The 18,625-nt window shown below is 39.5% G+C and overlaps 2 protein-coding genes across 2 annotated transcripts in view; one reads left to right on the forward strand and one right to left on the reverse strand.

The window, feature by feature from the left end:
• Nucleotides 1-18,625, reverse strand: part of LOC135705525 (uncharacterized) — a 71,069-nt gene that overhangs the window by 43,424 nt on the left and 9,020 nt on the right. The window lies entirely within an intron of this gene.
• On the forward strand, nt 134-18,580 carry LOC135705528 (uncharacterized). Its single transcript, XM_065227305.1, has 2 exons — nt 134-1,248; nt 18,308-18,580. Exon 1 carries the CDS (start codon nt 375-377, stop codon nt 1,239-1,241), a length of 867 nt encoding a protein of 288 aa, XP_065083377.1. The 5' UTR covers nt 134-374; the 3' UTR covers nt 1,242-1,248; nt 18,308-18,580.

Below are 18,625 nucleotides of genomic sequence, written 5' to 3' on the forward strand. Positions count from 1 at the left end.
ACGCAACCCCCTCGCTTTGCTCGACCGAAGCCAACCGACCGTCGCGCTCTGCTGGCTTGACTCCTCTGCTTCTGTTTCTCCGACTCCGACTCCGACTTCAACGACGACGGCGACGGTGGCGGCAGGCAGGCGGTCGGTGCAGCAACAGGTTCTCCACGTTACTTTCCACTGGCAGGCGCTTATTCAACTGTTTCGCGTCGAAAGGTTCGGATCGTAACGACTACGTGGTGGTGCGCGCACGACGAGTGCAATTTATTTAACTTTTCGGAAACAAGAACGGTGTCCATTGATTCTCCAGACGCCTGGAATCGTAGAGTGATTGCATTCAATTTAAATATTCTATTGTAAAGCAAAGGATGAGTGTATCGTAAACGATGGCAGGACAGAAATTTTTCCATGGCCTCACCGAGGCCATGATCAACCGTGCCTCCGATAGGCCAGATCGTCAGAAATCCAGCTTTTACTGGCCCGATGAGTACATGCAGGATCCGGAGGAATCCTACAGCACTTCCAGCCGCCGTCCATCGACGGCATCGTCGGTGACGACAACGCCCACCCAGGAACGCGCCAGCCCTGCCAGTGAGTACGAATCGGCCGAAGTTCTCAAACAGCGCCACCGCAACAACGCACAATCGCATATCGCATTTTCCGACGGAAGTGATTCCTCGTTCTCCCAGATCGAACGGGACCGGCAGCGTGAAAAGTTAAGAATAGAAAAATTTCTCCGCGAGCAAAGCGACGACGTGAGTGAGATGGCCAAAACGCGCCGTCAGAACACGCTGAAATCGAGTTTCCAGTTCTACGACACGGTCGATTCTGGTGACACATCACCAACCAAAAGCACCAACGGTTACCATCCGCCACAGACTCCGGATCAGGGAGAGCTAGCCACGTCCCGGTACAGTCCGGTGCCGACGAACGGTGATCGCCACCGGAGGCAGCTCTCGTCTCCGGGCGGTTCATCCGAGTATCACTATTCGGCTCGATACACCGGAAGCTACGACGACTTCGAGGACGATCGGAGCTTCAAATCGACCGATTTCAACTTCAGCCCACCGGGAACCCCGGGGGGTGGGGACGTTTCGGAGCACAGGCGTAACTCGCATCGCCATCTCCGGTCCAGCATCAACTTCAGCAATGGCGTCGCGGTGGCCGATGACAGCAGTGCGCCGCGCAAAACCGTCAGCGTGCGGGAAGCGGCCTCCACACAGCGCGTGGGAGTTGGATTACCAAATTTGTAAATTACACGTAGGTACGCGGAAGAATGGGTGGCTGTTCGGGAGGGGGAATTTGAATTGAGGGTGAATGGGTGAGTGAGTGAGTGAGTGAGACGAAAGCAGAACATAAAGTGAATATTCTTGAGATCTACCTACTGCTCTAATATCGAGAAGGCAGAATTCTGCATGCATAATAGAAGAAAAGTGTGTTGGTTTACAGCTCCCGGAGTCGAAGAGAGTAGATGTGTGTGCGTTGTTTACACGCGGAAGTGTCCCCCGCGAGAAGAAAAGATCGGTTTGGGCTGGTGTGACTCGTTATGGAGGTAGGTTTCTAAAAATGGGAAAATTGAATCGGACGTGAGCGATGGGCGTTGATTTTTTTGGACATTGGTGAAACACGGGGTTTTGGTTGGAAGAAGAATTCACGTGGTGCTTGTTTGTTCGCGATGACGGACAAATGAAATCGATTCGTTGGAAAAATATTTGAGTTGCAAAGATAGACTCAAATGGTGCGTTTATGGTGTGGTTAAACACGGTCGTCTCATAATTCCGGTGTCGCTTTTTTGTCATTGAAATCGAAACGTGACTCAGGCTGTGTTTGTTTTCTAAATAGATTATCGTCTCATGTGTAGCTTTCGGAACGATAGATTTTAAATCGTCTGTCGCATGCCAGTCAAGCAAGTTGCCGTTTTTGGCATCAGGAGAACTTGTATATCCGTCAAAATATTCTAATTTTTAATCCGTTTTGTAAGTAAATCTATCTTCAAATGGATGTTTGAGAAGGTATTCTTGTAGCAAATACAGGGTCCACTGAATTTAAGGAATTAAATTCTTGGGCTTTTCCCGGTTTCACATAAATAGGAATAGCGGCAAGTTTGATTTCAGCAATTTATGACACTGAAAAAAAAGCTACCGCATTTTATTTTCATGATGATGATAATGATGATAGTGGCCTACTACTCATTGTAGCACGGAAACTAGTCCGATAGCTGTGGGCTCTTCGCACTGTTGAACTTGATCAAGCGTAATAACCTCTGATTGTCATCAGCAAATCGCTGTATGAACGGCCAAAAACGAATGGATGGATTGATTGGAAATTCGCCTAATAATTTCCTTGCTATAGTTAAGAATCTCCTTCCAACAACTTGATCAGCCAATGGGTCAAAAAGCGAGCCTTCCAACAGAAAGATGCCCCAATGAATGGGGAGAATAGTTCGCCCTTTATCCACGAAATGTTAGCAACAGGGAATTGACATCTTCACTCTACCCATCCAAATCGCTTCAATTGGGTACCATGATGGTCTCTCCTCAACCCGATTTTTTTATATATAGTAATTACAATAATCAGATAATCAGAAGCATAACGTCTACAGAAATATGCGAGTCGATTGAAATCTACCGAAAATAAATGAGGGCTAAGATGATTTTTAACATAGAAGAGTAGATGCATAGGTGAAGGATAAGATAAGAGATAAGAGACTCAAAAGTGTTGACATGCATAATTAGATGTCGTCGAGATTGAAGGCGCCTGTTCAAATGATCCTGTTACTTTTCATATAAATTTACTTTTCGATAAAGATGGTGCTACTTATTTTACCTTTTATGTGATACCTATGATCACAGAAACCAACCATGAATCGTAGACCAGGTCCATTAGCAATACACTCGTTCCGAGAAGGGGCTCTAAGGTACCAGTCATACCACTCATATATACAGAAAACCGATCTCCCCCCACCCCACTATAGTAGAAATCGCAAAATTTACGACAAAACCCGATATCCCGAAAACTATGCACTCTAAAGGTTTAACATCTTCAGAGAAGGTTGTCTACAGTTCCTTTTGGCGTTGGTAGTTCTCTTTTGTTTTATTTAAATTGTTTAACTTTTCTTTTTTAATTTAAAGGAATACTTGCTTCTACAAAGTTATAGATAATTTAATTTCAAGCAACTTTGCTCGAGAAATCAAAATTCTGTTTCATCAACATATCATTCTTTGTACATTTTTCGAAATTTAGTTAGGGTGGTTCGGAAACCTAGTTGTTTTGCTTTAACTTTTTTATTTTGATTTAATTTCGAAAACCATGTTCAACGGACTTCAAGAGCATGAAAGGACGCATATTTTGAAGATTTTTGAGAAATACTAGATGTCGTTTTACGAAAGATGTGATGGTTTTGATGTAAAAGATCAAACGTTTATTGGTAAGAGGAATACTAGGAATACAAGCAACTTTGCTGAAGAAATCAAAATTCTATCTAGGATGCGTCCTCTCATGGTATTGAAGTCTTTCGAAAATGGATCTCAAAATGAAATCGAAATAAACAAGTTAGAGCGAAAAAACTGTTTTACAAGAACCATCCTAACTAAATTTTGAAAAATGTTCGTAGAATACTATGTCGATGAGATAGAATATTGATTTCTTGATAATCTATAACCTATAACTTTATAGAAGCAAGTATTCCTTTAAACTTTAAAAAAAAAATACTTTGACTATATGTTTAGTATTTCTTCTGCGTGAAGTCAACGATTTACATAGTTGAAGATCCTAATTTCATATAATAGACTAAAGTGGTAATTTTTATACGAGAGATGAGGAGATGAAAGTATGGAATTGATAGTTCCGTTAGAAAATCGATAGAACTGTTTCAAACACATCGTCGGTACATTAGCGAGTCGGCGATCATCCCTTTTTGCCAGTGGCGGCGGGGGATTACCCCTCATCATCCCTCTACAACGGGGGAGTTTGGTAAAGAGAGATGATCAAACCGATTTGTACCTTCCTAAAGTTGTCCTTGCTCGCTTTCTACTCTCTATATGCAATTTTCGCACTGCCGTACTCTAACGGAACTATCAATTCTATACTTTCATCTCCTCTTGTATCGTATAAAAATTACCACTTTAGTCTGTTATTTGAAATGAGCAAAATATTTTCCTGTAAACACACTCTCTCGAAGATGTGAAACCTGTAGAGTATATGGTTTTTGAGGTATCGATTTTTGTCATGAAATTTTGCGTTTTCGACCATAGTTAGTGCTGGTAGTGGGTAGGTGATATAATAGTAGTGACTTTAGCGACTAAAATAACGAAAATAGTTACCAAATAGCGACTTCAAATCAATAAAAAAGTTAACAATAATGAAATTTATTGATCGTAAAGATATGGTCCAAATTTTCCGTTGATGGCAACCCTCTTCGATAAACTTTATAAACACTCACATGAGCGTTTTTCCGACTACCCTCATATAACACAATTGGCTTAAGGGGGTATTCCCAATCTTTTGCCTTTTTTCGGCCTGTTTTTCAATTATTTTTTTTTCAAGGAAAATGAATAGTAATGCGCCTAACTCTTTGGGATTCTTGTTTATTGAACATTAAAGTTTACAAATAAATTTTTTTCGACACAAAAAAAGACATTATTGACGTCACAAAATGGCGGCAAACAGACCCCTGTTCGCCGCAAACGCCTGGACGGGCGAAGACTTTTCTCTGGAACGGCTTCATCTGAAAAAGATTTCGTGATGAAATTATAACCTGCATAAGATTCTCTGGAGCTTCTCCCGTTGGCAGCAAAAAATCTAGCAAATTAACAAAATGGCGGCCATATGAAAAAACAGGCGATTTTTAGCCCGCTTTTTTGCAGCTTTAAGGTCTTCAAACAATTTTAAATGTTAATATTTTTGGCTGAAAGTGGGAGAAGCTCCAAAGAATTTAATAAGGAACAAAATGCGCAAAGATTCAAGTCAATATCTCTTATAGTTTCTGAGAAAAATCTTCGCCCGATAAAAAAAATGTGGTTTCGAGAAAAACGCGTTTAAAGTTTTGACTTTAGTTAAAACCATTTGGGGGTTCTTACCATTAGTCAGCTATGCCTGGACACCGAATTCGCTGATCGGAAAACGGCTTGGGGGGATGAAAGTATATAGTCTAAAGTACAAAAAAACGTGAAAAAAAAAATTTGATTTTTTGAAAAAAAAGATCGGGAATACCCCCTTAAGGATCCCATCAATTTGTGCTCGAAAAATCAGTAATACAGTACCTGTTTGATTTTGGCACGGTTCAAATTCGATGGTTGGGCCACCACCTCGGCCCAACTAACGAATTCGATTCGTTAGTTGGGTCTGACAGAAGGCTAAAATTTGTTGGGGGGGTCATGCGTATCCTTTGTTGCGGTTAAAAAGATTTAACAAAAAACCTTTTGGATTGAAGCAAGTTGCTTTAAACTGAGTGGAAAAAGCAAAATTCTGTTGTGCTTAATATGTGATTTGAATTTCTTGTGGAATTTCAAATGAAACTCAAATGTTGCATTACATTGAATGCGCAGTTCAAAACACATATGCTTACCCATAGAAGGAATTTATGGTTGATTGTCAAATCTACTTTGACATGAGATTTTGACATCCAGATGCTTTTTAATTGGGTCATGGCCCAACTAGCGAACACCCAATTAATGAGCACCCCAACTAACGAGCCCCCAACGAGCGAATTCTGTATGGTAAGATTTGCAATTGTCATAAAGCATAATTTTCCTTTTATTCATCAACTATCATTACGATTGGAATATGAAATGGAATAACCAGAGTTGCAGTGAACCATCAGTTTAGCTTCCAGTTAGTGTTTCCCACACGGGTCATCTCGAGAAACTACTCCTGATAAATTAACCAAAAGTAACATTTCCTGACTCCCGGGAATTTGATAGCTATCATTTCGCAAAAGACATCCTGAGGCCGTTCGCAATATTGTTGTATTTTATATGGACCGTTTCAATTTGAAACTAGAACAGAAACGCACAACTCGCAATGCTGAGTTGCAGTTTCTTTATTCGAGCACTATTTTGAACCAGATTTGCAACTACTCGACTATTTTGTTTTATTTCTGAGCGGGGTTGAAACACAAATGAAACTCTGTTTCAAATATCTTTGGATGTATTTATAGATGTTTCTCGTAAATGTTCAGAGAGCTTCATAGTAGTTGAAAGGATTTAATAGAAATTTGGGAATTTTACAAAAGTTTTGGGAACATCTGAGAAGTTTGGGGATGTTTCATAGAAGTTCGGAAAACTTACAAAAATACGAAGAGCTTCACAACAAAAATGAAGAACTTTATAGAAAACAGTAAACTTAATGGAACTTTTCTTTAAAAAAAGTTTAAGCGAGTTGAAGTTCAGGAGTATTTCATTAAAGACAAGTATTTTATAAAAGATCGAGGAACGTCATAGAATTCATGGGAATTCGCATACCCAAGTAACACAAATTCACAGTAATTTGTTGAGTCAACTGCTATACAACGAAAACAAGTCGTACAAAGGTTATATCAGCTTTTATAGAACATGAGTGTTGCTTGGGATAGTATATTATAGAACGTCATGGAAATGCATGGATCTTCACAGAATTTCATGAAAGCACTTGCGTCTTCTACTTCAAACAGATTTTCTTTCATATGATACCATGCTCAGGGCTGGTAGTGGATATGTGAGATAATAGTAGTGACGTTAGTGACTAAAATAACGAAAACAGTGACCAAATAGTGACTTTTAAACAATTCGATTGCCGTTGGTTTCGATTGCCACTTTGAGCCCATTTGTCATGATTTTTAAAAATAAACCAAATGGTTTAAGGATCCCATAAATTTGAGTACGGTCCAATTCTAACCTCCATTTCCTTACTCTGCAATCTTTTGTCTATCTCGTTTTTGTTATAAACAAAAAATATACTAAGTTGATAGTAAACGCAGTTCGCGAATTGGTGATTAGATCACGAATGTTCAAAGTTTCGGATTTAGACAAATTTTCACAATTTTAGGACAGTAATTTGTAATGATCTAGGATATAGATGAAGCGATGCGTTTCGCAACGTGAAGAACTGCAGTCTAGAATCAAATGTACACATATCTAAGTTAGCCATGAGTGTCCTTCTCTTCTTTGTAGTCGCTATAACAGACTGGTTGTCTTTTTACTTTGCTCCCAAGAATAGAGTCTTCTATAACACCTCGTAGGAAAAAAAAATCACAAGTCTGCTACCTAACCAACTTTACCTAACCAACTTTACCTAACCAACTTTTCTAGATATTTTTTTTTTCATTACTATGGCAAGAGGAAAATTTTCCCAGATAGACTGATCACGGAACACAAATGTGAATGCGGATGTGGACTTAAAATCTCGATCGTGAAAGAAAGGGATTTAGGAATACATTTTTAGAGCTTTTATTTTGTTTAAGACCTGGACCTGGAATTGTTTTTTAGGAATATAAGTATGGACAAAATACAATACAATACATACTTAAAAAGGTTCTCAAGATTCAGTGACATGATTTTTGTATTGATTTTTGTACAAATACTAAAGCTATATAAAGATTATTTAAATTTCTGGCCTTTGAACAAATGTCGAGAGCTTTAAAAAAAATCCATGGACCATTTTTTAACATTATAGGCTTGGAAAACATTCAATATCTCAATGCAAAATAGCCAAAATATTGGTTCTAGAACTTATTTCGAAACCTCTGAAGGTCTATGACAATTTCGAGATAAGAAAAATCAAAATATTAGTGATTCCGTCAATATCAATTGAGCAGTTAAAGTTTCCATTTGTTCGCACCTCTTCTTATCAGACTTTACACACGGATTTTTAATTCATCTTACTAACACACATTTGTTATCAAATCAAGCTGTGATTTGATGTGTTTTTAAAGTCAAATTTTTTACTCTGAACATTGGTTGTACAAAAGAGACTTTAGTAACTAAATTTTAAGAAATAGTGACTTTAGTGACTGAAAAAAGAGACTTTTTAGTGACTGACTTGAAAATAGTGACCAAGTCACTAAAAAGTGACCTGCTAACAGCTCTGCTTGCTGCTCATAAAGTATCCAACTATCCAACAATTCAAATCACGTTTATTCGATGTTCTCTCATGATACCATGCTGTTCATAAATTATTCCGAAGATCATTAGGTGATCAGAGATCTCCATGATAATCTCAGCCTACTTTTTCAAGACTTCAGGACGATCAGGTATCATTCTGAAAATATCCAACTAGCCAACAATCCAAATCACATCTCTCTGATATTCTCTCATATGATACCAGGCAGCTCAAAAATTATTCCAAAAACCTTCATGTGTTTTAAGATTACCATAAAGTCCTCTGGATGCTTCAAGTTGATCAGGTACTATTCTGCATAATCTTCATGAAGATCTCAATCTGTCCAACAATTTAAACCACATCTCCCAGATATTCTCTCATAATACCAGGTGACTTAGAAAATATTCCAAAGAGCTTCAGGTGAACTGAGATCTCCAAAACTTCTCATGATATTTTTTAAGTCTTCATTTTGATCAAGTATTATTCTGAAGATCTTCAACTGTTTTTTTTTTTTTTTTTTTTGTAAATTTGGTTTTATTGTCAAAGATGTATCACATTCATTATTATTTAACTATCAAAATTTAGTTCGAACTCCAATGCTTGTAAATTTATCACTCCATTACAACTACTTATATAGCTAATGTACTTTACAAACAATTTTAATATTGTTAGTTTGTTTGTTCTGTTAATTCTCTTCAAAGCCGGTCTGATTAGCTCCTCGAAAGACAGCCGTCTCCACCCATTCAGAACAGTAGCTATTGTCCGCTGCAGGATTTCCCAAGCTGGAACAACTCGAGTGCAGGTACAGAATTTGTGTTCTAGTGTTTCTATTGCTTGGTTGGTGCAGTGTAAGCAATACTCGCTGTCAACTCTCCGCATCACAAACCAAAGTTTTCGGTGCTCAACTTTTTCGTTAACTGCAACGTACAGCCTGCTTTTCTGTTCCGATGAAAGTTTCTTGAGTCCGATATTTCGCCACGTGCATGGCCAGTCGTTTGTCGGACAGTTTCGTTCCACCCGGGGCTGCTCCGTCTGTGCCACGAAATGCTGGTGGATTTGATCGGCGGAGGGGTTTTGACGAATCTGAGGGGGAATTTGGGATAAGTTTGAGAGGATCAGTTTCAGGTCGGGGAGGTCTATTGGTATTGCTGGGCGGGGATTTTGCAGAAGAAGGGATTTATAGTAGGGAAGGGATTCGATCTCTTTCAAGTGCCGGTTGATAGCGAGCGACTTGCACTTATACGCCGGAAGTTGCAGCTTTAGTCCACCATGTTCGCGGTTTCGCGCTAATTGTGCCATCGGAACGCGAGCGATCATCCCACTCCAGAGGAAGGTGCCCATCCTCGATGTAATTTTCGCCATGTGTACACTGAATGGTGGTAGAATTGATGAAAGATACCAGATCCTGGAGGAGCCGAACGTATTCAGCAAAGCCACTTTCTGATGCAGAGTCAAAATCCGCGTTGATTGGAGCCATATCAGTTGCGCAAATTTGCTAACCACCGCATCCCAGTTTATGGTCGTCATCAGCCGGATCGAGTTGACGAAAATCACGCCAAGGATCTTCACCGTGTTGGCCGTCCGTAGCCATGGGATGTCGATGCGGTTTCCCTCGCAAAAACCAACATCAATGGCAACAGTTTTCCCCACATTCCACACCAGCAGATCATTCCCGCACGCTTGTTCGAGTCTGCATATTAGTGGATGGAGGTACAGCACGAAGAGGTGCATGGACAACGGGTCCCCCTGCCGCACCGAGCGTTGGATGTCGATCGGCCGTGAGAGGTGCCCATTCACGAGCAGGCGAGAGGTGGAGCGACTTGCAATCTGGGAGAGCAGAGTGATGAGATGCTGGTTGAAACCAAGTGATCGCATGGTCCTGAAGAGGAAAGAGTGCCGGACCCGATCGAAAGCATGATCGAGGTCGAAGCTGATCAGCTTCCCGGCGCGACGATGATGACGGAGGCTCGCAATTCGATCTTTCAGAGCGAGAGTGGCTTGAAAGATGTTTCGATCTGAGTTTGAGCATTTCTGCCCGTCGCTCAATATGCGGTGGGCTCGCATCACATTCTCCAGACGGGTTTTAAGGATACGAGAGAACAGTTTGTAGTCGGTGTTTAGAAGAGATATGGAACGATACAAATGGGCTTTCTCGTCGCCACCCTTCTTTTTCACCAACACGATGATGCCGTCCACAAACGTTGCAGGGAAGTTGCCAGTGAGCGCCTCATTCATCACCAGATTTAGCTCTCGGTAGATGACGTCGAAACAGCGATGGTAGAACTCTTTCGTAATCCCATCGCAGCCGGGTGACTTTCGGGATGCGCTAGCTCGTATCGCGGAGAGAATCTCGGTTGTGGTGACCTCGCTTGTGCACGCCTCATTTACCGGGTCGTTGGGTGGTATGGCGTTCTCGCAGTCGAAAGTGTTCCCACCGTCTATTCTCTCTTCTTCGGAGTAGAGGTGGGAGAAGTAATCCACCATGTGCGCCTCGATCGCGTGAGGCTCGTCGATTGTCCCGTTCTGCTCCGTTTGCAGTCGATTGATGACTGTTCAGGAATTTAAATCCCGTCTCTCACTTTTTACAAAGACCTGCATCAGGTGATCAGTTATCTCCATAAATAATCAACAATCCAAATCACATCCTTAAGATTTTGTCTCATCCAAGCGGTTCAGAAACTATTTCATAACCCTTCAGGTAATCAGAGATCTCCAAAAACTTCTAATGATATTTTTTCAAGTCTTCAGGTTGTTCAGGTACTATTTTGAAGCCACCTAGTTGATTAGATACTATTCTGAAGATACCAAACTGTCAAATAATGTCTATTAGATATTCTCTCAGGATTATTACGAATTAGAATTCCTAATTTTCCAAAGATCTTCAGATGATCAGAGATCTCCAAAAACTTCTCTGGATATTTTCTCAATACTTCTGCTTGAGAATGATGATCTTCTATTGTCCAAGAATTCAAATCACGTCTCTCACATATTCTCTTATGATACCAGGTTGTTCAGAAATTATTCCAAAGGCATACCTCAAGATATTTATTCAAGCCTTTAGTTTAAAAAGGTACCATCCTGAAGGTATCCAACAATTCAAATTGCGTCTCTCAGATATTTTCTTATGACTCAACGTGATAAAGACCTTCACGTAATGAAATATCTCCAAAAACTTCTTTGGATATATTTTCAATACTTCAGGATGATCAAGTATTATTCTAAAAATCTTCAACTGTTCAACAATCCTGTCGATCTTGGCACTTGGCTCCAACGAAGGGGGTTCCGTATTGGAATGTACCATTCAAAACTCCAGCTTTAATATATGGAAGTTCAAGTACTTCACCAGCGAAGAAACTGTTCGAGTTCATGATTATATTCGGTGACATTCCGCAACCGTTGAATGGAAGTTCTCTCTGATCAAAAATCAATATGATACCACCTTTATGACCGTATAGAGAACTGAACTTGTCGCCAGTTCGTGGATGGCAAGTTTGTAGGAGAAGGTTGTACGTTGTCGGTATAGGTCATCCTAATCCAAAGTTCTTCGCCAAACCGAAAGCTTCAAGTTCAGGAGTATTCAATATCCGATAGACACAGCATTTTCCCACAAACTTGGCTGCACCTGAACATTCCACGGCTTCTAAAACTGTGAGTTCACCCTGTCACATTTAGAATGCAGGGATGTAGGTTGCTTACACCTGCGCAGTCAATTTACAATAGCGATTCACGAGTTGCTCACCGACTGCAAATCTCGGCCATTGTCTTATACTTGGTGCTTCAATTTCATATTGCGTAGATTGACCGCTTTCAGCATCGAAGCGGAAAACCGTTTCTTCGTATCCGTATCGATGCTTACCACTTGCCTAATCTCCTTATTCGAATCAGTGCCCATAGCTTTGAATATGATGGCCACCGGAATCTCATCCATCGTCAAATCACACTTCATTGTTGTATATTAATTTATTTAATAAGGCTCAATCGAATTAGCTTTACAGAGCCGAGGATTCTTGTTCACTATACAATACATCTTAAAACTATAGTCAAAAGGTACAACACAATAAACACTTTATCTTCCGCTATCCAATAAGCCTCTTCCATCAGAACGGGAGCCGCTTCCAGTGTTTTCATTGTATGGCAGTATAGCCAACGGGGGACAGAGCGCTTTCATTGCAGCAATGAACGCAAAACGTGGTCAGAACCTTTGCACTCATCACTAAACGGTTGCTTTCCAAAGTCGACGACGCATCGATCGAAAGAACTGCTGATGAAGAACAATGAGGAGGAACACACAATGGTTGCTGCCGAGTAAACAGACCATCGCGTGACACACATCGAGAGTGGCCTGCTTCCGTCGACAGCCGAGTAAACATGGAAATCACACTTCAGATAGTACTATCTTTACATGTTTCGACAGTAGAATCGTCCGGGACCTCTTCTCGTGCTTCGAACTCGTTACCTGACGCTGGAGTACGTTGTTGAAATCATCTTGTTCCAGAAAACATGTTCTTGAATCAGAATCGTGCTAAAATCACCGAAGCAAACAAACGCACACGTATGTAGGGATGAATACCAAACACCTTTTAAAACTGTGCGTTGCGCTGATCGTGTTGCAGTTTCATTTTCGACGGTTTCAAATTTTAGAACTGTCGAGTAGTTTGAAACAATTTTGAAACTCAGCATTGCGAACGACATAAGTATAAATTTCTAGAACAATTTAATCCACAGGTCGGAAAAAAAATCATCGGTGCTGGCTGATCTGAAAAAAAAAACTTTTAAAGGAAACCAGAAAGTAATTCTTGCAGAAAGCAAATGTGCTTTTGGAGTAAGTCGGAAGAAACTTTCTGGGAAAGTTTAAAGAAACTTCTACGGAAAGTCTGGACGAACTTCCGGAAACAAACTTCCAAATTTTGAGGACTGTCCCAGAAGAAGTTGTAAGCGTATTCAAAAAAGTTTAGCATCACCGAAATAAAGTTTATAATCACATCGGAATGTACTGAATTACTTTTCAGACAAGTTTGGACTCAATTTGGGAAGTACTGAATCACTTTGGAAAGAACTGCATAACATCAAGAAAGCTTGAAATCTTTTCGGGATATACTAAATCGCTTCCGAAGCGTTCGGAATAATTTCGGAAAATACTGAATCACTTCAGAAAAATTCGAAATCACTTCGGAAAGTATTGAATCGCTTCAAGTTCTTAATCTCATCAGAAAAGTTCGGAATCACTTCTGAAAAGATGGGAATGACTTTGGAAAGTAATGAGCCACATCAATATAGCTTGAAATCACTTCGGGATGCATTGAATCACTTCATAGACGTTCTGAAAGTACGCTCCAAAAGTACTGAATCACTTTTCAGAAAAGTTTGGAATCACTTCCGAAAACTTTGGAATAGCTTCGGAAAGTACTGAATCGCTTCAAACAAGATCGTTATCACGACAGAAAAGTTCGGAATCACTTAACCGCATCAATAAAGCTTGGAATCTCTTTGGGATGTACAGAATCAGTTCATTAGCCTTCAGAATCACTTCGGAAAGTACTGAATCACTTAAGAAATGCTCGGAACGTACTAAATCCCTTCATAAATATTCGGAATCACTTCGGAAAGCATTGAATCGCTTCAAGAAAGTTCTTAATCACATTAGTAAAGTTCGGAATCATTTCGATAAATATTGAATCACTTTAAAAAAAAATCGGAATCACTTCGTAAAGTACTGAATCGCTTCAGAAAAGTTCTTAACCACTTCTGCAAAGCTTGGCATCAGTTTGGAAAATAATGAACCACGTCAATAAGCATGCTATCACTTTAGGATGTATCGAATCACTTTATAGACGTTCCGAAAGTACTGAATCACTTTTCAGACAAGTTTGGAGTCACTTCGGGAAGTACTGAATCACTTCCGAAAACTTTTGAATAACTTCGGAAGGTTTGAAATAACTTCAGAAAATTTTGGATAGAACTGAATCACACCAAGAATGTTTGGAATCTTTTCGGGATGTACTCAATCAATTCAGAAAGGTTCGGAATCACTTCAGAAAGTACTGAATTGCTTCAGAAAAGTTTGTAATCGCATCAGTACAGTTCGGAATTATTTATATAAATACCGAATCACTTCATACAAATTCGGAATCACTTCGGAAAGTACTGAATCGCTTCAGAAAAGTTCGTAATCACTTCAGAAAGTGCCTAATTAATCAATAAAGCTTGGAAACTCGTCATTAGCGTTCGGAATCACTTCGGAAAGTACTGAATCACTTCAGAAATGTTCGTAATTAGTTCGGGTTGTACTGAATCAGTTCAGAAAAAAATCAGAATCACTTCGGAAAGACCTGAATCGCTTCCAGAAAGTTCCTGATCACATCAGTTTGTAAAGTAATGAGCCACGTCAATAATGCTTGCAATCACTTTTAGATGCATTTAATCACTTCAAAGACGTTCGGAACTTACTGAATCGCTTCCGAAAGTACTAAATCACTTTTCAGAAAAGTTTGCAATCACTTCGGGAAGTACTGAATTACTTCCGAAAGCTTTGGATTACCCTCTGAGAGTTTGGGGTGTACTAAATCAATTCGGAAACGTTCGGAATCACTTCAGGAAGTACTGAATCGCTTCAGAAAAGTTTACAGTTCGGAATTATTTCTAGAGTACTGAATCACTTCCTACAAATTCGAAATCACTTCGGAACACTCAGAATCACTTCAGAAAAGTTCGTAATCAGGTCAGAAAAGTTCGGAACCACTTTAGAAAGCTTCGGAAAGTGCTTAATCTTATCAGAAACGTTCGTGATTACTTCAGGATAAACTTAATCACTTCAGAAAAATTCAGAATCACTTCGGAAAATACTGAACCGCTTCAGGAAAGTTCCTAACCATACCAGGAAAGCTTGGAATAATTTCAATAAGTACTGAATCACTCCAGAAAAAAAAGTCGGAATCACTTCGAAAAAGTTCTTGATCACATCCGAAAAGTTCGAATTGAATCGCTTCGGGAGCTTTGAAATAACTTCAGAAAAGTTTGGATAGAACTGAATCACACCAAGAAAGTTTGGAATCTTTTCGGGATGTACTCAATCAATTCAGAAACGTTCGGAATCACTTCAGAAAGTACTGAATTGCTTCAGAAAAGTTTGTAATCGCATCAGTACAGTTCGGAATTATTTATATAAGTGCCGAATCACTTCATACAAATTCGGAATCACTTCGGAAAGTACTGAATCGCTTCAGAAAAATTCGCAATTACTTCGGGATGTATTGAATCACTTCAGAATAAATCAGAATCACTTCGGAAAGTACTGAATCGCTTCAAGAAAGTTCGTAATCACATCAGGAATTATTTCGATAAGTACTGAATCTCTTCTGCAAAGCTTGGCATCAGTTTGGAAAGTAATGAGCCACATCAATAATGCTTGCAATCACTATTAGATGTATTGAATCACTTCATAGACTTATCACTTTTCACTGCTATCACTTCAGGATGTATCGAATCACTTCATAGACGTTCCGAAAGTACTGAATCACTTTTCAGACAAGTTTGGAGTCACTTCGGGAAGTATTGAATCACTTCCAAAAACTTTTGAATAACTACGGAAGCTTTAAAATTACTTCAGAAAAGTTTGGAAAGAACTGAATCACACCAATAAAGTTTGGAATCTTCTTGGGATGTACTAAATCAATTCAGAAACGTTCGCAATCACTTCCGAAAGCTTTGGATTAACTTCTGAGAGTTTGAAATAACTTCAGAAACGTTTGGAATCACTTTGGAAAGAACTGCATCACACCCAGAAAGTATTTCGGGATGTACTAAATCAATTCGGAAACGTTCGGAATCACTTCAGGAAGTACTGAATCGCTTTAGAAAAGTTTACAGTTGGAATTATTTCTAGAAGTACTGAATCACTTCCTACAAATTCGAAATCACTTCGGAACACTCAGAATCACTTCAGAAAAGTTCGTAATCAGGCCAGAAAAGTTCGGAACCACTTTAGAAAGCTTCGGAAAGTGCTTAATCTTATCAGAAACGTTCGTGATTACTTCAGGATAAACTGAATCACTTCAGAAAAAAATTAGAATCACTTCGGAAAATACTGAACCGCAAGAAAGTTCCTAACCATACCAGGAAAGCTTGGAATAATTTCAATAGTACTGAATCACTCCAAAAAAAAGTCGGAATCACTTCGAAAAAGTTCTTGATCACATCAGAAAAAATCGGATTGACTTCAGAATTTACTGAATCACTTCAGAAACGTTCGGAATCACTGTGGAAATTACTGTACCACATCAATGAAGCTTGCAACAACTTCGAGGTGTACTGAATCAATTCATAAACGTTTGAAATCTGAAAGTAGTAAATCACATCAGAAAGCTTTGGAATAACATCGGAAAGTTTTATGACACTCCAGAAAAGTTTGGAATCACTTTGGAAAAAAAAACTGAATTGCATTAAGAAAGGTTTGAATCTCTTCCGAAACGTTCGGAATCACTTCAAAAAGTACTGAATCGCTTAGGAAAGGTTCTTAATCACGTCATTAAATATCGGAATCGCTTCTGAAGCTTTTCGGAATCGATTCAGTACATTCCGTAGAATGTTTTCTGAAGTGATTTAAAACGTTTTTTTTTCAGCAATGCTAAACGTATAAAGGTGATGCAGTATATTGTATGAATGATGCAATACTTTGCCAAGTGATTCCACACTTATGACGGGTAGATGTTAGGGGATTCACGAGATTCTCCGGGATTATTTCGGTGGTACGGTGGTTTCAAATTTCCACTCTTCATCTGGTTTTCCTATTCACTGATGAATCTGCTCAATCATCCACAGCCATATCTGAACCTATGCAGATCGTTGTCCGCTGCTTCAGTATCTGAAAACTAAACAGGCGATGGACCAGTTCAATCAAAGTGTTGTTCCGCTTTAGTATGATAGTGTATAAATTGAACAGAAATTGATATTGAGCGAAAGACCATTAATGTGACAGTACTAATCAAATGCTTTCTGCAACGTGGGGCTTTAGGTAGTGATAAACGTCGCTAGAACTATTCCACAACCGCAGACAGTATATGAGCAAGACAAACGTGCACTCTTTTGCCAGTGGTTTTGAGGAAATAACTCAAATCCCCTCACCCATCAAAGTGTGAGTTAGGTAAAGGAGTGCGCATGTGATTAGTATTGTCGCACTAATGGCCCTTCGCTCAATTTCAACTTCTATTAATTTTTCACTATCAATCTTTGCTCTTCAAAACTTTCTATAGCCAATAAATTATCGCACTAAAGCTTCATGTTGATATTAGTATAGCATTTCCTCCCAACTCTGATCATCTCAAGGACTTTGTTCTGGATGCTTTGCAGTTTGAGGTGTCGCTGAGATCTTCATCGCGGGAAGGATGATTTATTTGTGGACAGCAAGCTTGTTTTTCAGGGACAGGGTAGAGTGGATATTGCGGGAACAGTGATCTTATGAAGATGTTGCACTTGGTAGTGTAGGCTACCTCTATGATCACTTCACCACTGAGCCATTTAAACTGAGTTTGCGGAACAAGTCTAGTTTGTGAATGTGACCTGGGTCTTGTTACTATATAGGAACCATTTTAGCATTTTTTTTTTTTAGTTCTTAATATCTTCTCGCAGCTACTCTCAAAGATGCGTTCTCAATGTGATTCTAAATTGTAGGATAAAACTACAACACATATTAACATAACTGTCCAAGATGTCTGTAGATTATGCAAAAGTAATACAGTTATGTCAAATAAATATTAAATTAACCTAAAGATCATTTGAGTGAAACATAAATCAGAATAAAAAGAACTAGGTATCTACCTAGATAGTCGCCATCATAATATATAAAATAAGATTCTGAGTCATCTGAATGTTATCGATGTTCAATCGCACCAAAAGCATCGCTGTCATTCTGTAATTTACCAAAGGCAACCGTCTACACATCCTATCGATCAAACGCACCATTTACAGCTCAGAACCGCCAGATAGTTCCTTCCCAAACTTGGTACCGTAAATGAATTCCACCCCCAAAAACTAAGTCCAACCAAGTCGGGCGTAGCCGATCTTCAATCATCCGAGTTGTTCAATAGCCATACGCGCGAGCAATAATCTCAAGTCCCCCCGAATAGCGGTACCAGTTACACAGTTCCAAAAGCAGTCAACCCGCACATCTATTCTTCAGACCCGAGCCAGAGTAATAATACACCACCCAGCTAATTTAAGATTATATTATACAACCCGTTTGTCCCAGATTGGTGCTTTCCGCTGCCAAATATGTACAAGAAGAAAAACACAACGAAATGATGAATCCCCCTGCCCCCCACACAAACACAGACACCCCAAGAAGAGACCTCTAATTTAAGCTTTCAATACGCAATTCGCTCTCGTTCGCATTAACGATTATTTATAGCAAACACACTATCAATTAACGGCCGAGAATAAAAAGTAACAAACAATAAAAATGGTGATACATTATTCATCGTTTTCGCCCGCTCTGTGGCACTTCTTTCTGAATCCGAACTCCCTCAACCAATCGACAGAACTCCACCACCTCCGTCAGAACTCGATC

This window comes from Ochlerotatus camptorhynchus, unplaced genomic scaffold, assembly GCF_037179485.1.
Source record: "Ochlerotatus camptorhynchus isolate MF236.1 unplaced genomic scaffold, CSIRO-AGI_Acam_v1.1 ptg000268l, whole genome shotgun sequence".
Lineage (NCBI taxonomy): Eukaryota > Metazoa > Arthropoda > Insecta > Diptera > Culicidae > Ochlerotatus > Ochlerotatus camptorhynchus.